Genomic DNA, 22699 nt, shown 5'->3' with positions numbered 1-22699 from the left:
TAGGACCGTAAATACTTATTTGCGATATTCCTTTTAGGCAGGGTGTTTAACTGTACTTGTACTGTACTACATTCTTTAATGTATTGACTATACTTGTTATGTTCTCCACTCAATAAATCAAAAGCCTGCAATCTCCTAATGTTTATACTTAATATACAATGCAGGCGTGGAATTTCGTCATTTTAGGGGAAGGCCAGTATGGCCTTTGGTGTTGTTTATTTTTTGAGGGCACAAAGGCCAAATGCCAGGGCAGGAAGGCCATCAAATAACAGGATTTTAGTCCATTGAAATAATTAATTGAATTTAAGGGTTAACCCTAACCATAACTACAGTAAAGTTAAGGCAAGTTTGGATTGCGTTAAAGATGGGAGAATTCAGAATCTCAACAAAAGACAAGTTGACTACATGACAAGAAAGAGACACTGTCTGGTGTCTACATATTGACAGAGACAGAGCAGAAAGTGGTGCAGTCACCTGGGCTGGGGCTTTAAGGCCACTGTGGCCTCAGGTCATGCCATTGGTTTGAGGGGCACAAGGCCAAACTGAGGGGCAACGACGGCCATGGCCTTCATGGCCTCCCTGAAATTCCTGCCCTGATACAATGTCAATGTTTTGTAAGAAGAATCATTAAATATAGAAATGCTGCTACAGTAACACAATAAATAGAAGAATTTATGGATTTGACGCTGTGATCGGGAATATTGGTATCGGCAGATACTGATTCCAGTTGATCGGTATTGGCCCCAAAAATCACAATCGGAGCATCTCTAATCACAATATGCTTAACCACAGATAACCATGAACACTCCATGTGTACACGTTTAAAACAAAATGCACAAACGCCCACCTCTACTGTTATGGCATCTCATTTTGGTGTCTCATTTTTTTCCCCGTCCAAACTTTTGTTTCTAGATTTTTGTTTACAAAACACCTACTGTACACATAACACACATAAATCCCCCACCCCCCCCCCCCCCCCCCCAGGCTCAACACAAACAGGAACAAAACAAAGCAAAGAAACACATCAAAAGGAATAATGAATAAGTTGAGAGACAAAACTATTCTACAGACATACTGTAGCATGCATCGGTTCCATTAATATCCATTTAATACAAGCTATTATCCTCACAGGAAGCATAGTGCATATCATCACTGTCAGATGAAAACCTCATAGTATCCAGTATCCACAACTGTTACTTTTCAGGATTCAAATTCAAAAATAGAAAAAGCTCATAGCTTGTAGATCTGCTACTTTTGTGTGATGATATAATATGATCAAGTAGGGCATTACTTTACGAATAAAAAACAAAAATTAAAACGAATATGGAGAATTTTGGAGATAGTAGGTTTCTGACCAGACGGCGGTGATACACATATCCTATTATCTCTCGTCTAGTCTAGTCATTCTCCTCCTGTTCTAGCATATCATTTACATCACAGATAGTCTCATTTTGATATGGCAAAATCTGTTGACTGTTTGCCACGTCACCATGGTAAGGAAGGACGACTGACTGTACCTTTAGCCTGTTGGTCATCTCCTCACAGCAGGTGCTCATGGCCTGTACATCCTCATGGACACTTTCCAGCTCCTATAGGAAAAAGGTTTGAACACGTTACGATTGCAGTGGAGAGACTGCCATCTTCTCCACACAGACCTTGGAGATGCAAATATGTAACGGCACTAGTATGTGTATATATATATATACTGTATGTATATACGTATGTATGCCTAAATAAATGTAAAATACAAATATATTTTGCAGAGAGAAAGAGAGATCAACCAGGTGCTCAAAGGAGATAAGAAATATAGCAAAAAGTAGATTGGTGCTTCTAGGATCAACGGGAACCATGACTTAAAAAAGAGGTAACTCAACAATTAACGGAGGAGAGGACATAAAATCAATGTACTTTAATCATACAATTACTTGACCTGATGAAGACCAGTTTGGTCGACACTTGGTATGTAAAAAATAGAAAAAATGAGTTGATTTGAACGAGCTGTAAAGTGAAGTGACTGGTTGATATGTGTTTCACTCGGACCGTTTTGTGTGTGGCACCGAGGTCCCCTTTATAAGTGACACCAATGCTTGTATTAGGAAGGCCCACTGATAAAACTTCAATAAACTTGAAGAATTTGTTCTAAAGTGAGTGCTGGTGACCTTGTTCTAAAGTTCATTGTTTGCCCGAACTGTGCACCCAAGACTATGGTGAACTACTCTTTGACGAGTGCTCCTTTCCCTTTCTGAGGTCGACACTTGACACATGTTTTTATTTATTTTAATGAATGATTAAAGTACATTGATTTATTTTTACGCCTTCCTGGATACGTTCATTTTCGACTCCAGTGCTCAGATCGTTCTCTCTTTAACTCTTCCCACGCTTTGAACGTTCACGTTCGCCCGATTTCGCAAGACCTCTCCGCCAATACGGCGCTCGTTCGGTTCGTTCGTCTGATGACTGTAAGCTGATGAGGGGTCGCGCGGCCGCCTACTGTAAACACATTTTCCGCGGTGATGGTGTAAAAAATCCATTATGCGTTAGATCAACGGAGAACAATTCACTTCCTTGTTGATTTCCTCTGGCTGTAAGGCTCTGTGGCCAGTGACTGGTCTTCTTCTTCTTCAACACATAACAGGCAAATTCACATTCATTCTCGCATGACGCCGCCCTCTGCTGCCTGGCAGACCAAAGTGCACTATTGCACAACCAAAAAAAATAAAAATAAATAAATAAATGTCTGTCTGTCTATCTACTATAACGTCGCAAAGGTAAGCCGCTTTTTGATGGCACCAGACCCAATAAATAAATAAATAATCTGGCAGTAGGAGAGTTAACAAATAAAGTTTGACTTCAGTCTCGTTTTCTATGCGGACACCAGTCAGTGTGCGATGTTGACCAGTCAGCTGCTCTCTCATCCATTGATCAACAGTTAAAGTGTTGCGGCCTGAAGGGAGTCGCGCCTGCATTGCATTGCTGTACCTCTTTAACGTCTTTGAATATCCGCGCAAACTCCTCGTTGATGGACAGGCTTCGCCTTTCGATGTCCCCTCTGAGGTTCCTCCTGGTGCGCAAACTGTTCTCTGTGAAGAACACGGACAGCGCCTTCAAGGCCTCCAGCATCTCCTACAGAAACAGACGTGATCCATGATCATGAAGCAAGCAGTGGCATTTTACAATTGACTTCACCTACTCCAGTCTGGGTGTACTGTACACATGTGACCAAAATGTGGTTTTGCCGTTTCAGTATTCAAACTATTGTGTTGTATAATGCATGATATGACCGCTGACCCCGTATGTAAATATTTTGTACCGATCTACACGCGTCACATAGTTGTGAGCTAGCCGCAAATTGCAACACTGGATTTTTTTGTATATAATGTTGAATCTAGGGTTGCAATACCTCCCACTGGTATAGCCAATGTGACGTCAAACTCATCGGCTAGATGGAAAGCTTGAATTATCCTCTTTCTATCTGTAAAGTGTTTGTTTGATAAAAACCCACCGTAGACATGTTATGAGCTGCTTTCTGTCAATAAATTCAGGTGATTCTTTTTTCTAAGTGTTGGAGTTTGGAAGCGCTCGTGGGAAATCACTCAACGCAGGGTTTCCTGCAGCACTTTACAGGCCAGGCGCCCCGCCTGGCCAGAAAACCCCCCCGCCCCCCCAAGGGTATAAAAAAAAAAAAAAAAAAAATCAAAAAAACTTTTTGGACCTCCAACAATGTACTAGGCATGATCGCGATCGCGAAATTGCATGTTTGTTTAACCCCCATACCAACCCTATCTTTCAAACATGGCAGCCATGTTTGTTTACATTTGAAGAAAACATAAGGGCTGGTATCTCCTGAATGCCTGAACGGATTTCCAAGCGAATTTTTTTGTTTGAAAGCTGTGAAAAGCGTGTACATGCATAGTGCATCATCTGTGCACGAATTCGTACACCAGCGTGCACACTATTTTTTTAACCCTTTGGTGGCGAACCGGCAATATAAGTTATTCAATGTTGAATAAATGTGGATGATAGCATGTAGTTGTGTTTTCCGTCATCATGGGCACATTCATGTGTTTTTTTATAGGGCAAAAATAAGAATTAATATTAAAAATTAAGTGAATTAATTATTCGAATTAATTAATTAATTATCAAAAATTTTCCCCCCTGGTCAAGACTTTTTCCTGCAGGAAACCCTGCAACGGTCTTGTGTACCACCTGGTTCTAAATGTCACATAATGCAGGAGGCAGCGGGACGTTGCGTTATCGAAGACGATCGCTTCTGAAGTTCAACACCTAGAAAAAACATGTCTGTGTAGTGTTGCAATTTGCAGCTAGTTGTGAGCATGAAGTTGTAGAAAGACTATAATATTTTCAGATAAGGGTTAACTTGTTAAACTGTTCCTCGTTTTGCTGGATACCCCCTAGAACCCCCTCAAGGACCCCCGGACAACAGTTTGAGAACAACTGGCATCATGATTAACCCTCTAAATGTGTATTTGTATACGAGTTTGCATATGAATGCACTTCTTAAACAGGACAATGAAGAATGACATGCAAACAATAGAGGGGACTAAGTTACACTGTAAGCATGTAACACAAATGTAACATGTTTATAATCAAAGCAGGCAATACACACAACATATCAAAGCATGATGCCACACACACACACACACACACACACACACACACACACACACACACACACACACACGTAACACGTTTATATCAAAGCATGTGACACATATCCAACATTTCACTACTTGAGAGACATTTAAAACCCTCTTGATTCACAATTCACATCAATTGAATGTCTTCTTCATGGTCCAAATAAAATAGTTTCTTTAAAACGCATGCATCATGTCCAGGTTGTATTAAAATATAATGCAGAGGATTCCTTGTAAAAAAGAAACACCGTTCTCAAAGTGGATACAAGGGACTCTGTGGGTTCCTTTAGTGGGGTCTAAATTGACCCATGCAAGTCTGTAACTCTGACAGTGTACAAATGGAACCAAATGAACCCTAACGGGTCCATTTGGTTCCATTTGTACACTGTCAGAGTTAAGGGGAGACCTTGAAATGTAAAAGTTTGAGAAACACTTGTGTAGTAGCTTAGGCTATAGCTAGCAGTTAGCACATTACCTTGTCATTGTCCAGTCTGGTGTCCAGGATTTTGTTGAGCTTCCGTGACAGCGGGTTGTTGTTCTGCTGAGAAGGGACGATGCTGGCATTCTGGTTGTCTGTGGTTGACATGTCTGTCTTGATCTCTGCCATCATGTAAACAAACCCAAACAAACCTGCAGCTCCACGTCAACTATAGCTGCTGTCAGGGTGTTTGGTGCGTCGATGAAATGGTCCGTGTAGTAGTAGCCCTGAACGACCGTCCTGGTTGAACCTTTACCTCGAGTTGCGCAAGCGAATCCGTTCGCCTCTACAAACTACACAAACGTTCACATTTCACAAACAAAGTGCTTAATAAAGTCACAACAGATAACTTACCTTGGCCGGTAATGTAGAAATCCTGGCCGGCATTGCGTTCTTTAATAAAAAGCCCTTTTTATCCGATCGTGTTGTGTTTTCCCATGTATTTCCGGACCCATTTTTTGCAAGCCCACGCCCACATCTCAGTGTTCAATAGATGGGGTTGGTGCGCGTGGGGAACACCAGGGAATGCAATGGGAAAACATACAACGATCGGATAAAAATGCTTTTTTATTAAAGAACGCAAGGCCGGCCAGGATTTCTACATTGCCGGCCAAGGTAAGCTATCTATTGTGACTTTATTAAGCACTTTGTTCTGTGAAATTTGAACGTTTGTCTAGTTTGTAGACGCGAACGAATTTGCGTGCGCAAACCGAGGTAGAGGGGCAACCAAGACACGGTCGTACGTCAGATTATCAACGACCGTCCTGTTTCAGGACTGGTCCGTGTAGATGCTAGGAATAAACGGCAAGAGTTCCGCCGCGTGAATATTTTTGTGTCAGTTTTGTTATTAAAACGGAAAGAGCAATAAGAACTCTAAAGTTAGGATGATAAACCTTTATTAATCCGTGGACAATTCAGTACGACCGTATAATGCAGGGCAACCTTAGGCACGGGTGCACAATGACACAGGGGAGGGTGATCACAGAGAGGATTTATATTGTCAAAAATCAAGTATTGTTTTAAACATGGTCCATTAAATGAAGTCACCTGATTTGCAACAAATTTCATCCTGCACGTGAATTCTACATTCATTAAAATGTTGAACTTTGACTGGGGAGGGAGTCGGGGAGAAAATTGGGTTAGCCTATAATTTAATGATTGTTATAACAATGTCCTGACAATCAAAATATGTCAGAATTTAATGGCATCTCATTAAATATTATGTTATGTGAATTCATGTTGACCTTGCCCACTGACTATCTAGAAAATAAAAAACATGGCACTTCATTTCAAAAAGGTTGCTGACCCCTGGTAATGACTCCTATTGTTGCACAGACAGCTGTGATGAAAAGATGAAGATGCCATCAATTTATCTGTAAAAACACTGTAGCCTTGTCAATATAGGGATGAATTGACTTGCGTCTGAAAGAAGAGAAGAGAAACTGAAATGACCTTGTGTGGGCAGAGAGGACATGGAGGGTTGGACTACTGTTCACTAACCTGGGAGCTTGGCAAACAGTAACTCAGTGAGCACAAACACTACAGTTCCCTTCAGAACCAATCTTATCTGAGGCTGATTGTTAGGCCTAAGTGGTTCATTTCATCACAGGATGTTTGGATCTTAAAGGGATATTCCACTTTCAAAAAAATTCTGCCTTGCTTGGGTCTGCCTCCCCAGGCTCATGCAGGGCCTCTCTCCACACACACACACGTGACACCCACTGTAACTTCAAGCTCCATTTTAACCATGATAGATTCATTAAAAACACCCATTATTTTTTATGGTGACTCATACTACCCTCCTAATACGTCAGCAGGCCGTATTTTTTCATATATTTTTAATAAATATTTCATTTATTTTTAATAATTTTGTTTTGTATTTCATTTTTCTCATTTTCACAAAGAATTATAAAAAAAAATGAAAAAGGTTATTGAGAAAACACGTATTAGGAGGGTAATATGAGTCACCAGAAAAAATAATGGGTGTTTTTTATTAATCTATCATGGTTAAAATTAAGTTTGAAGTATAGTGTGTGTATATATATATATATATATATAGAGGGAAAATGACATCCACCCATGTTAAAACAAGGATATACTAATATAGGCCTTCTAACTGCAGTTAGTTAGCTGTCTGGCCAAGCCAGGCTAAAGGCCCATTCCCACTGGGCCAGATACAGATTAAAAAATACATCTGCCACAGATAAAAGAAATATCTGGGGCAGATATTTTTTATCTGTATCTACCATCCACTTTGAATGGAAAAATATCTGGAGAAAGAGATTTTTTTATCTGTTATCTGGCCCAGTGGGAATGGGCCTTAAAGGAGTAGTTCACCCCCAAAATGACTTTTTTTCTATTGATTAGTCACGCCATGGAGACTAGAGTTCAATAAAGCAATCTTATATTTACAATTGAGTAAAAGCCGCATCCCACTTCAACTCAACGGTAGGGAGAACGTACAGAATAATACCGCCCATAACTCTATGCCGTCCACTGATTCGCTAGAGAGCAAGAGAGAGAGAGAGAGAGAGAGAGAGAGAGAGAGAGAGAGAGAGAGAGTCTCAGGTTACAAGAGGGAAGGGGGGGGGTCAGCTGCACAGGGGGAGAGAGAGAGAGAGAGAGAGAGAGGGGTCAGCTGCACAGGGGGAGAGAGAGAGAGAGAGAGAGAGAGAGGGGTCAGCTGCACAGGGCTAGAGAGAGAGAGAGAGAGAGAGATAGAGGTACTGTACAGTAAGGTACAGTAGAGTACATCTATACATACATTTTAGAACTGCAGCCAGCGGTATTTAATCGGTAGACACGACCAAATGCAGCACTCCAATTGGCTAGGACTGATCACGTGCATGGCACACGGAGTTCTTAACCGGAAGTGCGTCCGGCGGTCAAATATGTCCGACCGGAAACGTGCTGCGGCACACTAGTTCCGCCACAATAGTTCCCCCCCCAAAAAACTTTTTTTTTTTTTTTTTTTTTTTTTTTTTACTTTTTTTTTTTGAAAAAAAGGTTTTTTAGTAAAGAGGCGGGCGTGGACTCTAGATGTGAGCGGCGCGAAGGGCCGCGAACCTCTAGTAAGCCACAAGAGGCGAGTGGTTACCGGGGTAGTATACACCGGCTGAGAGTCGTTGGGAAACACGAGGCGCAGCCGAGTGTTTCCGACCCTCTCTCAGCCGGTGTATACTACCCCGGTAACCACAAGCCTCGCGTGGCTTATTGCTTTACTAAAACGGTCACAATATTGCAACATGAAAATCATAGACATGTACCAATTAAAACTGTTCTATTTCACTAATAATACACAATAAGGTCTGCTCTGCAAGAAAGTATTTCCCGGCTAGGCTGCAGAAACAACACAGGTGCAGATAATTGGTGCACTGTGGAACACTGTGGAAAGAAATAACGCACCTGGATTTGATATAAACTGATTCAAGGTGTGGGTTATAGTCTCATATACCACAGCAACCAGCCAATCAGAATCAAGGAATTATGGAACTAGCCGTTTTAGAATAATATTTTTAGAACTACTCCTTTAAGAGCATAATCCGTGCGCGCGCGCGCGTGCGTGCGCGCGTGTGTGTGTGTGTGCGTGCGTGCGCGTGCGCGCGTGGGTGTGTGTTTTATTTATCTAGCCTACATGTGATAACATATTGCTCTGTCATAAATTAGATGTTGTTAATTGAAATGAAATTGAGAGAGAGAGAGAGAGAGAGAGAGAGAGAGAGAGAGAGAGAGAGAGAGAGAGAGAGGTCTAGAGTGGGTGGGGATATGGCTGTGATTGATGGTCCCCCTCCGAAGCCCTGGCCCCCGCAGGCTCTCTCTCTCTCTCTCTCTCTCTCTCTCTCTCTCTCTCTCTCTCTCTCTCTCTCTCTCTCTCTCTCTCCCCCTCAGACAGACAACTCCACGCCACAGACCCACACACACACCACCATCAGATCGTTTGTCATCTAGATCGTTCCTTCAGTATAATCGTGGAGAGACACTGGGAGAAGAAGTGACAGGGATCCATTCATTCCACTATCTATATTTACGGACCGTTTCCTTGGCGATTGAATTGAGTTTTACATTTTTTTGGTTTTCTTCTTCTTTTCGCCCGACCGAAAACTTTGCTTTAGACCGAGAGAGAGAGAGAGCACAGCTGTGTGGCTCCCTCCACCGCAAATGGAAATACCATCACTGGAATAATAAAAGAAAACCCCAACGCTTTGCTTATTTCTGAGGCATCTCTGAGGTCTGTAAGGTTTGTTTTGTCACACATAATCGTTCGTGTTCATCATGATCTGACTGCAGCATTCAAAGCTGCAAGCGTTTTTTTTCTTCTTCTTTTTTGCTCGCCGTTATAACTCGCAGCATGATTCCTATGCTGAGGAATGAGCGAGTTGTAACGGCGAGCAAAAACCCGGAGGAATCATTCCGATCCACAGCACAGCAAAGTAGCCTCGATCCGTGCATGGAGAAGTCCAGTTATTTTCAGGTCTAATAATAATGGCATTATTTATTACGTCGTTGGCACCCGTGTCCCGATATTGATTTCGGCGTTACAGCCGTGATGTCTATAACGTTTATTTGACAATTATTCAATTATTCTGCAAACTAATCTTGCTAGGCTACTATCAATTTGTTTGACAAAGTGTAGGCTACTGTACTTTACGACAGTGGTTCTCAAACTTTTTCATGTCAAGGACCCCCAAATTGACACTTATTACCCCCATTTTTAAATGATATGCCATGGACCCCCATAGAGAAAATGTATATGTGTCTAGCTAGCAGTGATTCTGAACCATTTTAATTTCAAGGACCCCCCCAGTCTGACGTGCATTAGGCTACGGACCCCCATTAAATGGCATTTGGGGTCCATTTGAAAACACTAACTAAAGGTTCCATTTGTACTTACAGTTTATCTTCTGCATTATAGTAGCTACTATCTGCTGTCATTCAATGTTATATGAGTTTAAAAAAGGATCTCGATTTAAACAAGCCATAGGCTTTTTGGGTATCCTTTTAGTTGACCTTGTACCAGTGAAATGTAAACGGACCTTTTCCTCTTATAAAGTATTCAATAAATCAATCAATCCATCAACAGAGCCATAAGGGTCCATTTGGTTTCTAACTATCATTCAGCTGGAGACCCCCTGAAACTCCCCCTGGGGGTCCCGGGCCAGCCGGACCCCACTTAAACCAAACATTGTAGGTCTACGACATTCCAACTAAGCCAACACGCCAATGTCATGTGTACGCAACTTCTGATTCAATCAGGGTAGGCTACTGCAACATGCAGTTGCATAGTTATAACAACTTAATAACGAATTGCATTGTTGTCTGCTTTATGCTGCCCTCTTCTCAAGCGTTTCCCAATTCTTTAAAATAGGGGTCTTCAATGTTTTCAGGCCAAGGACCCCTTAGTTGAGAGAGAGATGAAGCAGGGACCCCCACAACCTGTTCATAGATTCCATATAGTTTCATTGTTTGACAGCACAATCATCAGTGTATTTTGGATTCATGTCAATTTGTGTTTTCCAATATTTGACCACTTGAACCATCCATACTTAATAAACTTGACCTTTCACTCTGTACTTAGTCTGCTCTTTTTCCCCTCTACACCAAAGCTCTTTGCCAAAAATAGCCGATCTACAAGCTCACAACGCCTCGCGCTGCGAGGCAGTGTGAGCTTGTAGATCTGCTATTTTTGGCTAAAGTTCTCAGAATATGGACGCTACGGTTCAAGTGGTTAATATAAAAAAAGGAGAAAAAAAGTTTCTATCAATCAAAGATTTGGAGGACCCCCTGTAGTCCCGGACCCCCTGTTGAAGACCCCTGCTTTAAAACAGAAACAAAGACTTTCGTTTCTTTCCAAAGTACAGTGTGTCTGTCTGCTCCATTTCCCATAATAGTGAAACCAGATATTCCTCTCTCTCTTTCTCTCTGTCATGGTCTTTTCCCTTCCAGGGAGCAGGAGTGAGTGTGTGACATGCTGCAGAAGACCCATGGTGTTCTATATGTGCTCAGTTCAGTACACAGTTCCGGCCAGCAGAGCACATCAGAGGAGACCCCAGCACGCGGCTGCTGACTCCATCAGTCCCCACTACAAGCACCGCCAGCCCGGTCCAGTGACCGCAACGCGGAGGACCCAGCGCTAAATAATCGTCCGTGGCCCTCGTACTACGCTAGACCTAGACCCGCCATGGCGTCTAGCCTGACCTGCGCCGGCGTGATCTGGTGCCTGCTGTCGCTGGCGTGCGCCGCCGCCTCCTGCGTCGGGTTCTTCATGCCCTACTGGCTGCTGGGCTCGCAGATGGACAAGCCCGTGAGCTTCGGCACGTTCCGGCGCTGCTCGTACCCGGTGCGCGACGAGGAGCGGCAGGCCACGGTGATGCTGGAGCAGTGCGGCCGCTACGCCTCCTTCCAGGGCATCCCCAGCCTGGAGTGGCGCATCTGCACGGTGGTGACGGGCGTGGGCTGCGGCCTCCTCCTCCTGGTGGCGCTCACCGCCCTCATGGGCTGCTGCATCTCCGACCTCATCTCCCGCACCATCGGACGCGTGGCCGGGGGCATCCAGTTCGTCGGAGGTATGCGTTTCCGTTTCCTGGTTTCTTCTAACCCATTTCCTGTTTTGTTGGGTGTATCAAAAAAGCACCTTGGTTAAGGCTGGTTCTTGAGCGGACTTGAGCCACGTGAGACACCGCCGAGCAAGCTAAAGTGAGCGAGCCGCCGTGTCGAGCGTTGCCAAGTCCGCTTGAGACAACTCAGCGCTGTTCGAGTTGTAAATCAGGGGGCCAGAATAGTAAATCTTCATCCCCCCAGACTTTCGGCACCTCCGCGCGGTCCAATTGAACACAGCTGAGCGCTCTCTAGCTCTGGTTCAGCCAATCACAAGCTTCCACGGTCGGGTCTTGCCTTGACCGAGGTGCCTTTTTGATACACACTGTTTCATTGTGTCACCGCCGTGTGCGTTTTTTGTTGTGAACCTGTCTGGCTGGCAACCTTCCTGAGTTTACCTTAACATCCCAGACTTTGTGTGTGTTGGTTTTTCAATCAAAGCCACCCGCGGCAACTTCAAAGTGAAACCCTTCGCCTACGATTTCTGGCCATCTCACCCTGTAATCCTGCCTTCTCCCCCCTCTGTGCTGTGTTGGTGAGGGAACAATCACAAGAAGCTTGTATTTAGCGAGGTTGTAATGGAAGCGTACGAAAGAACACTGTAATTCCAAGCTCATTTTGGTGGACGATACTGCATTCCCACCGGCTCTGTCCACTCACTGTGCATTGGCAGCACGCCGGTGTTCCTTGCCCCGAAAGTAGGGGTGTCCTCCTCCTCCCCCAGGACCTGTCCTGGCTGAATACACGTCTTGTATTTGTATTTGATTGTCTTGTTTATTTACACGTGGAAATGGAGAAGACCTCTATGCAAGGCATTGGCTAGTTTGCACATGTGTTCTGTTGGTTTTGCACCGTGTGTGTGTGTGTGTGCGTGTGTGTGTGTGTGCGTGCCCTCGCGGGACGTGAGGTCTGCGCGAAGGATTTCCAAGGCGAGCTGCGCTGCTCGGGGCTCAGCATGTGTTCCTCCTCGCCGTCTTTCTTTTCTTTGCCCTAGTTTAAGAAGCTGCGGTGCTTGAGCCCTCTCATTAACTTCCAAAACGTTTGCTCGCATAGTGTGGTGCACCGCTCTAGCTATTTACAATCCCCGTTGATTTTTCGGCTGCTATGGGCTCTGGCAGGCGGAGTGACATGAAAGCAGGTTGCAGGCAGATGTGACAGTCAAGTCAGAGCTGCCGCCGGGCTTTTAAAGGCGGATAAGCCACTGCAGAGGGCCGTATCACAGCCCGTCTTATCCCACTTCTGACGGGGTTTAGCCACTTGGCACATCAGGTACATACATATTAAAGTCGTATATGACACACTCCCAGGCTGATCCAGGTAAACGCTGGCTGGTTTGTACAGTATATAACTGTACACGTTTATTTAGTGTGTAGTCCCTCTGACTCACAGCGGAACCGCTTGCCATACACAGTGTGTGGTTACAGGATTAGAAAAGGAGGATATCTGCCTGTCTCTTTGCAGGCTTGTGTCCTTCCTCAGCACAAGTGCAGGCGTACAGTGCACAGATATGCAAAACCGTGCGTGATCTTTAAAACATAGAGAACATAGCAGATCTGCAAGCTCAAAAACGTACCTCATCGCAACACGTCTAGCGTGTAGATCCGCTATTTCCACTATACATACAGTATGCACGACACTGTCTTACACTGAAGTTTAAAATAGGACATATCGTCGTTGTCGGGTGGAAACCTTGTATCTCCAAGTTTCAAATGTGTTCGTTCTTTCGCAAAGTAAAGCCCTGCTTCATCATACAAGGCTGTCGCACAAAAGTAGTGAAGATCTACAAGCACACAAACGGTTTTTCACATACAAGGTTTTCACCCGACAACGACGATAAAAAAGAAGAAACACGGAGATACAAGCTTTGTACCCGACAGCGTCTACAACACGCTGCTTCTTTGTTTTGTTGTTTTCAGTATGGGGGATGGGGGCGGCGCGAGGGGGGTCGGCAGGCGCACTGACTTCTTAGATATTCGGAACCTGAACTTGTCGATGGAAAGGGCAGAGCAGGGAAGGGGTAATTGAAAGCAACTCTCTGTCGGAGCAGTCTGTGTGTGCGCGTGCGTGTGTGTGCGTGCGTGCGTGTGTGTGGGGTACAGCACTCTGCCTCTGCCAATGCCATTTACACAAGTGATAGGAGTGAGTATTCCTATCCTATCACTTTCTGGGGTGGGAGGTTCTCAAAGTGGGGTCCGGGCAGGGACACCCCGGAGTTCCAACTATTCACCAACTATTCAAATATTCGAATATTCGAATATCAAAGTCACTATTCGACGTTGTTCACCGAAGTCGAATATTCGCGTATTTTATTTTATTTTATTGTTTTCTCTTTAAAAAATATATAGTTTATAAAGCTTGGCTAGAATCAGTTGTCAAAACTTTTTAGGCCGTGACCCCCACCCTGACAAGCACTTGGAATTGTAGGTATTACATTTTATGTGAATCGGTTCCGCAGATTAATATTGTGAAAATAGCCGATCTACATGCTCACAACACCTCGCACGTTCGCCTCTTGCTTACTTAATATTTGACAGTTTGGCCAGTCCTGTCGAAATATTCGACTATTCGAATACTTTGAGGTTGAATAATTAGAATACTAAAAATCACTATTCGTGAATGCCCTAATACAATTTAATGTGTTGTGAGCTTCTTAGATCTGATGTTTTCAAAACATTTGGACAAATCTCAAATCTACTCTTTCTAATTGGTGGTCTGCTGCCAAATACATTCCAATTTCGGGGGCCCTTCTTGACAGGAAAACGTTTCAGAATCACTGTTATAAAGACATAATAGGAGGAACGAAGGGGAAGACGAAAGCATTGGCAGCAGGCATAGATGAGAACCCATTAGGCAAGCCTGGGTCAATATGAGCTCCAAAGACAAGCATCCTCCTCACCGCAAGTCCATCGACAGGCACTGTTCATGCCCTTTCTAAGACATTCTATTGGATGTCAGGTGCAGTTAAAGGACTTCATGATAAGTCACCTCGACGTTTATAACTGCATCCCGCAATTGACATGATTTTATTTCGTACTATTTCTGAGGATTAGCTAAAAGTACTCTCACTCTGTGTGTCTGTCCGGGGCATAACTCAGAGGGCGATAGAACCTTTTTTTAACCCATTCAGAACGGGTACACATTATTGTGTATCATTATTTTATGCTTTAACTATTGAAAAATAGCAGATATACAAGCTCACAGCGCGGCACCGAGTGCCACGCTGCGAGCTTGTAGATCTGCTATTTTTGAAAAATCGTGAAAATTAGAATTTTGACCCGATTCTATAAGTGTCTTTTGAATCCTTCTAAGATTTTTTGAAAAACCTGTGTTTCTGTGTCAGCAATCTGGCTACACATCGTCAAAGAAAAGGTCCTTTTCACTTAAATGGAGCTCAGTTAGTCTGTTCTTGAGAGTCTACTATGTCAGTGGTTCTCAAACCTTTTCATGTGAAGGACCCCCAAAATGATATGTATTTGGCCACGGACCCCCATCTCAAAATATTTAGTTCCAGGGACCACCCAGAAGCAAAATTTGAATTACAAACGTTCGCTTTGAAAATACATATATTCAAAGATTTGCACACATTTTCACGACTTTCTCAAAAATAGCAGATCTACAAGCTCGCAGCGCGGCACTCGGTGCCGCGCTGTGAGCTTGTATATCTGCTATTTTTCACTGGTTAAAGCATTCAACAATTCTAGGCCTACAGCGCACTCACACCCAAAAGGTCTTTTCCCTCAGTCTGAACCAGGTCAGATGGGTCATATATTGTTAAAGATCAAGAGGTCGAGGAATAGCAGGTTGACCCAGGTCACCAGATGGGCCCCGGGAGGCCGGGATCGGTCTCGGCTTGTGTCGTAAAAAAAGTGTCACCAACTCCTCCTTTAATTTAGGTTCAGTAATATGACTGAGAGGCTGTCAATTAGCCACATTTAATCACTTAAACCACAATAGTATATACTTAACTTACAGTAGTCAACCGGGGTCCCCCAGGGCTCTATAAAGAGCCTCTCCTTTTCTCCCTCTCCACCAAATCTTTGAAAATAGCCGGGCCTACAAGCTCACGTGTCACACTCACAACGCAATGTTGTTGTGGGCTTGTATATCTGCAACAATCTCCCAGAATACTTGGGTTCATGTGGTAAATGTCTTGACTTGTTTTCCAAATGCTGTGTTAGGCCATGAAGACGGTATTCCTCATATACAGCACTGTAGTTGTTCATCTTTAGACTTTACAATACATCTGTACAAGAGAAACCCAGCACTCTCGGAACTGTCGTTTAAAGGAGTAGTTCACCCCCAAAATGACTTTTTTTCTATTGATTACTCATGCCATGGAGACTAGAGTTCAATAGTATTTGTTGGTTTTTGTCACATTCATAAGACAAAAATTTGATTTGAGTAAATTCACCCCCATTGATTCCGGATGGGGACCCGTTTCGAAACGGGTCCCCATCCGGAACGAAGGGTACATTTATTGTTATCACATTTTTGTCTTAGGAATGCGACAAAAATCTAAAAATATTATTGAACTCTAGTCTCCATGGCGTGACTAATCAATAGAAAAAAAGTCATTTTGGGGGTGAACTACTCCTTTAAGGCATTGTTATTTTAATACATAAATTGACACCGAAACACATACGCTGTGCTGTCTGCTCTGTAGCGTACCATGCCTATTTATTTATTAAAATAAAAGTGCCTTAAAGGACATTTAGCGTGAGTGCTGGTAGATTTATTCTAAAGTGACCTTTCCCGAACGTGCTCCCAGTAAGGATGCTCAGTGAGATTGAAACTAGTTGGAGTCGTGCTTGCTTACTTGATGTAAATATCTTTAGACTCTGTCAGAACATTTCACAGACAACACCCAACCACTGGTTATGAACCAAATCAATGTATTGTGTTTATTAGCTAAAATAGGATCCTCAATCAAATGAGGTTAAATTAATGCAGTGACAGACAAATAAGCATTTTGTGGCTGTCGCTATTATGCTTCAGTGCACGTGTGTGAGTGTGTAAACAGTCCAGTCACAGTCCTGTTGGAATTGGCGATCGGGTTTAGACAGGAGACAAAACTATAGGCGAGCAGCAAGTGCTGCCGCAGAAAACACTTAGCAGCTCTTAGTTGTTTTAGCTGAGATCCCGCTCTGGGAATGTTTGCTAGTGGCTTTCACGGAGGCCTCTCAGAGAATTTACCCGCGGAAATAGAAACAACACTGTAAGTAGCTCTATTATCCCCCTAGAGTGACCTAACAGTACAGTGCAGTAGAGCGATGTACGCTCATCACGTGCTCTTGGCCTAGAGGAAATAAAACCTACCACACCTGGTGTCTACTGCTGTACCTCCATCTCCCGAAAGTTAAAGTTAAGCGCCACAAGCGAAATAGATGGAGGACGCGTACATACAGTAGGTAAACTCGCAGATGGGCTGTCATTATGCCACGGCTTTCCGCGGCAACGGTGCCAGCGGGCTCCCTGGCACAGGAATGTGTGCCGCACGTCCGTCCCGTTCGGAAAGCCACGCAGCGCGCCGCCGCCACAGCCAGGAGCTTTGTCCTTGTGTCGGCTTGGCGATGCTCCTTGCCAGCTGGACCTGAACCAGGGCCCAGAATGTGTGCTTCCACTCACTCCCCCTTCCTACCAAATCAGCGGCACTCATTTTCCAGAGGTACAACAAAAACAAAATGGGAGCCGTATGAGCGGCGCGGCGGAGCGGAACGAGCCGGGCTCCAGCGGGGGGAAACGCCGGTTTATTCTGCTTCTTCGAACAATGTTGTCCTGACACATCATCCGCCGCTTCCTCGCTCGCCGGGTCAATGACGGCTCTCAGCTGAGAGACGCCTCTAAACAACGGCTCAATATTCCGTCCTGTCACAGGCCTCCTCTTTTACACTTAAAGCACCTCCCGGAGGAGCTATCTGTATTCCATCCTCTTCTCTCCGGCCTGTCAGGCTGATATGCCCCTGCTGATATGCCCCTGCCATGTAGTCACTGCATAACACCAACGAGATGGCACAAGCCAGCCCGCATGTTAGGGTTGCGGAGCGACTGGTCACTTTGCTGCAGACAAGGAGCCTCATGTATTAATGATGTCATATAGATTGCCATCTTGACCTTTGTTGTGTACGTTTCTGGCCGTCTCTCTACCTGTGAGATTGATTGATCACCTTTGTTCAACACACTCCCAACACACTTGTATGACTTTAATTATACCTTCCCTGTCACTGTCTGTCACTAAAATAACTGGTGGCTATTTCTATTCGCCGTACACTTCCCTTTGTCCACACTGCCGCTTGGGCCACACACACAATCAGATAACAGCAAAGTATACTGTAGTTAACAGACCATGAAGACGGCCTATTTTCCATTAACAGTCTACAGTTTCATGTTTCTCCTTCTGCTCTTGTCCTATATCTTTCTGTCCCAGCCTTGTTGCTGCCCCTGTCATCTAGACTAGGCCTTATTGTGGTCTGCACAGTTCTCTATTTCTGGCCCATTTCACCTTTCCCCTAATTCCATGATGGTGTGTCTGTCATCCACCCCTCTTTCCTTAACCCTCTCTGTTAACCATCTCCTCCTCCCTCCCTCCCTCCCTCCGGCTGGGCACGAGGGAGCAATCCGGGGGGAAAATCAGCTGATTTGGCTGATGCTCAGTGACCCAGGGGGGCTGACGTACGACTGCTGGGCTCAAAGAGAACGTGAGCGAGAAAACAGAGGCTGAGGCCGAGAGAGCAGAGAAAGACTAAAACAGGGCGGAAAGCCCCAGCTTCAGCTGGGATTTAGTTTGGTCAAACAGGAAGTCTGGGGGAAGCGAAGGGCAGACGGGCGAGGGATATTTCACTCTCTTGTTCCGTTAAGTCATTGTTTTTCCTGCCATAGTATACCCGGGCAGGCCTGCTGCATGCGAGGATCTCTTTTGTCACCGTCGGAAACGGGACCCAAAAAGAGAGAAAGCGTGTCCAGGCGTCTCCAACAGAGCCTGGAATTAATGTATCCATTAAAGCAACACGAGCCCTGTCAGTTGGAGGAAGTTAATAGCATTTCGTGGGCACTGGTGGCTGGGTGTAATACTTTTTTTTGGTTTGTTGTTCTTGTAAGATCACTTTAGACTGCCTGAGTTTTTTTTCCAATCCTGGTTTATAGAGCGCATAGAGCCGGGACAACAGAACGAAAAAGAAATTCCCCCTCAGGTGAATCATTACACGGCCCCTCCTGTCATTTCTGCTGACAGGCCAGGCCTGTGTTCCTGTTCCCCATCATAAAACGGGTGAGTGCTCCGTGTGCATGGGTGACGGCCCCCGGGAGGAGTCAACAGAACACCACACAGTCAGATGCCTGGCAGATGACTCGAGTGGCCACTTCTGGCGTATCACCGGTGACTCGGTTACACCGACACAGGGCTGTCGGGGGCATGTTTGATTGCCAGTTGTCCCGGGGCTGTACTTTGCAGACTGTACTTACAGATGAGGTCAGAAAGCAGGCATGTGCACACATAGACAGGGGGCTTGAGCCCCTGCCCTTTTATCCGTCTGTAAAAAGTGCCCTCTCCAGACCATGAATGTAGTTTTTACTATGGTGAAAAGAAGAAATGCAAATGCCCTCTTTCCATGCCATACCTGAAAGCAGCATTCAAGAGAATTGCCTTGTCCAAACTCTCCTGAACTTGAATGCAGTATCTTGTGTTGAAAGAATTGCCCTCTCTGTGTAGAAATCCATGCCGTTACGCCAAATGTCCAGTATTGACTTGATTATGCTTAGTTCTAGTGTGGTATCAAGCACTGAAAATAGCTGACCTCCTAGCTCATAGCGCGTCACGCTGCGACACGCTGTGAGCTTGGATGTCGGCTATTTTCGATGTTTTCACCAAAAGGCCCCTTTAGAAGTTTCAGCCCCTGCCTCTCTAGCATTCTCTGCACGTCCATGGTCAACACCACACAGATGCCTGGCAGATGACTCGAGTGGCCACTTCTGGCGTATCGCCGGTGACTCAGTTACACTGACACAGTGCTGTCGAGAGGGCATGTTTGATTGCCAGTTGTCCCGGGCCTGTACTTTACAAGACTGTACTTGAGGTCAGAACGTGATAACGACTTTTGGTCACAGTCCAACTAGAAGGCAACACTTCATCTTGGTGGCATTTAAATACCAGGAAGTGACGATAAGAGGCTAAGAACTCTTGCGTGCGGTTTTAATACCTGTAATGACATTGTTTTTCTGGTAGGCACGGCTTAGAGATTGAAACAGAAACAAAACAGCGTGCTTTGGGGGAATTTTGTGTTTTGGTATTCCTTGAATTTTCCTTGGAAATGGCAAATTTCCACATGCAGTCGAGTGTTCTACTCTAAAAGTGAATGCAGAGAAGGGAGGAGGGGAAAAAAAACAATGTCTTTCCATATTTATTTTTTCTTCTCCGCGCTGCTGTGTTGAATTACAACGGAAAGACGACGGAGAGTCGATGTTTTGACCTATTGTACGTCTCTCAGAGTCTGCTGAAGAGCCCAAATCAGTATGGATTGAATGGATCGGGTCTGATCCCTGAGGGATAATCCCTGTTTGCTCAGTATTCAAACCCAGTTTTACGGTGTTTGGAGGCCGCGTTGGCCCGGCTGTGAGGCTACAGTCAAGGCCTTAATTATGCCCTGATCTTCCTGGAGAGAGGTGGCGGCGTGAGGTCGATACTCCTTTTATCGTCACTGTCGGGCAGAAACCTCGTATCTCCAAGTTTCAAATTTGCAATTTTTTTCGCAAAGTAAAGCACTGCTTCATCATATGGCCATCGCACAAAAGTAGTGAAAACAGCTGATCTACAAGCACACAACGCCTCGCTGCGCGAGGCGTTGTGTGCTTGTAGATCGGCTGTTTTCACTAGTTTAAATCATTTGAAAAAAATGATGAATACGAAACAAATGCTTTTGGACATACAAGGTTTCCACCCGACAAACGACGTTTATGCTGCTGTCAGACAGGTCAGACAGAAAGGCCGCTGGAGAAACAGGCGTGTATTGAGTGATGGCAGAAGGAGAAGGAGGAGCTATTTTCAGCAGTCACTGAAAGAATCCATAGCTACTAGCCTGGATGAAGTTTCCTCAGCCTTATCCTACAGATCACTAGCCTGGGAATCAGCAGCATTTTCATTTCCAAAATGTTTAAAATGTGATAATTGTTTTGTTTCTTTTGGTATAATAATCGTTTGTTCATGTTTTATTGCGACCGTCAGGTCGCAGTTAGAATGAAAACATCCACCGGCTGTCAGTCAGTGAGTCAGTCTGTCCGTCACGTCACGTCACATCACGTCACGTCACATCAAATCACATCACATCACATCACATCACATCACATCACATCACATCACATCACATCACATCACATCACATCACGTCACGTCACGTCACATCAAATCACATCACATCACATCACATCACATCACATCACATCACATCACATCACATCACATCACATCACACTTTTGCCCTACTATTATCTTCGCCACCGTTGCCTCTATCCATGCCAAACTTTGCACACACACTCCTTGGCTGCCAGACCACAACCTCAACCCCTCATTTCTCACATGGCCCTCTTCTAGCGCCACTATGAGGCCGGTTCTTATAAAACACATTTTTGGACACTGCTCCTGTAGATTTTGCCCTAAAATCATGCAAAGTCATGTCATCAACATGGATCTGTCCCATTTCCCATATTCCCTCCTGATTGGCTACCATTGCCTTCTTAAGTTTGTGTATGCGACCTGACGGTCGCTTATCTCCCGATTAGGGAGTCTTACTGGTCATAATTGGCAAGAATAAACAAATTGATTACAAAAATAACGTTATGTTATGTTGTAGTTTGTTGTAGTCGTTTTCCTCCAGTCTAGGCCACGTCTAGACCGGATCCCATGGGCCAGTTTAAATCAAATACCAGGCTTTCCTCCGTGGTGGAAAGTGGTGGCACGAGGTTAATAGATCACATCTTATCAATCTGCAATAACTACAACCATTCCAGTCGAGGAAGGTTTACCCTAAAGACTAAATTTCATAACTGCATTTAGGATAACTTGCACTTTCTTGTTGTATGAAGTCTTTGACGTTTTATGTTTTTAAATAGTAAGTATACAAAACCAGAATACCATTCCATTTCCTCTCAACATGATACATCAAGTCAGTGGTTGCGTGGCAGCCAACAAGTCAATCACAGTGTGATTGTCCATCCAGGCAATTGGATCCACACCATTTCCTTTTGTAAATTAAAGCTCCAGTTGGTCTAGTGTAGTGTGGGGCAAACTGAGACATGTCATCATGCAAATGTCTGAAGAACCCCTTTTGGAAACAAATTAACACATGTTGTGGTGTAGAGTTGCAATGAAGCATGATTTATACTTAGCCGTGTGGTGTGCCGATGTTATGTGCTAAAATAACTGTCTATCTACAAGCTCACAACGCCACAATGATATGTGATGCATTGTGAGCTTTTATATAGTCATACATATCGTCGTTGTCGGGTGAAAACCTTGTATGTCCAAAACCGTTCGTCTTGCATTTATCATTTTAAAAATAGTGAAAACAGCCAATACAAGCACACAACGCCTCGCGGGTGGTTTCTGAACTGCCACACATACCGAGTAGTTTTTTCCTTTTTTGCTATTTTATCTTGAGTGAGGACCAATTATATGAAGATAGGTTGAAAAGTGGTGAAGACGTCCTTTAACAACAGCCATAGCTTAATGGCTGTCTGGAAGAACGTCTGGGAATCAGAACCCCCCCCCCCCAAATCCCTGGGAAGTGTCCCTCTTAACGCCTAAGTGCTCCCCCCAGGCGCTGTGTTAATAGCAGTGGTGTAAAGTAACTAAGTACAGTTAACTCAAGTACTGTACTTAAGTACAATATTGAGAGATGTGTACTTCACTTCAATACTTTTACTGTACTTCTCTAGTCCACTACATACCTTGGATCCAAATATTGTACTTTTACAATTTTACAAT

The 22699-nt window shown here is 44.4% G+C and overlaps 2 protein-coding genes across 3 annotated transcripts in view; one reads left to right on the top strand and one right to left on the bottom strand.

Moving 5' to 3' along the window:
• Window positions 1-5289, bottom strand: part of cog6 (component of oligomeric golgi complex 6) — an 88518-nt gene extending 83229 nt beyond the window's left edge. The window contains exons 1-3 of one of the 2 annotated variants that reach the window (XM_080730998.1): window positions 5131-5289; window positions 2980-3123; window positions 1518-1589 (exon numbers count right to left, since the gene is read on the bottom strand). In XM_080730998.1, coding sequence (XP_080587124.1) covers window positions 1518-1589; window positions 2980-3123; window positions 5131-5265 — 351 coding nt within the window. In that variant the 5' untranslated portion in view covers window positions 5266-5289. The remainder of the gene's footprint in view (window positions 1-1517; window positions 1590-2979; window positions 3124-5130) is intronic. The other variant, XM_080730999.1, reaches the window with a different exon arrangement.
• A 3823-nt stretch (window positions 5290-9112) lies between these two features.
• Window positions 9113-22699, top strand: part of LOC308289323 (LHFPL tetraspan subfamily member 6 protein) — a 127332-nt gene continuing 113745 nt past the window's right edge. The window contains exons 1-2 of the mRNA XM_080731000.1: window positions 9113-9361; window positions 11077-11696. Coding sequence (XP_080587126.1) covers window positions 11312-11696 — 385 coding nt within the window. The 5' untranslated portion in view covers window positions 9113-9361; window positions 11077-11311. The remainder of the gene's footprint in view (window positions 9362-11076; window positions 11697-22699) is intronic.

This window comes from Nannobrachium achirus, assembly GCF_963921795.1.
Source record: "Nannobrachium achirus genome assembly, chromosome: 8".
In the NCBI taxonomy this organism is placed as follows: domain Eukaryota; kingdom Metazoa; phylum Chordata; class Actinopteri; order Myctophiformes; family Myctophidae; genus Nannobrachium; species Nannobrachium achirus.
Note: the sequence above shows the minus strand (reverse complement) of the source record. Positions and strands in the feature narration are given on the sequence as shown.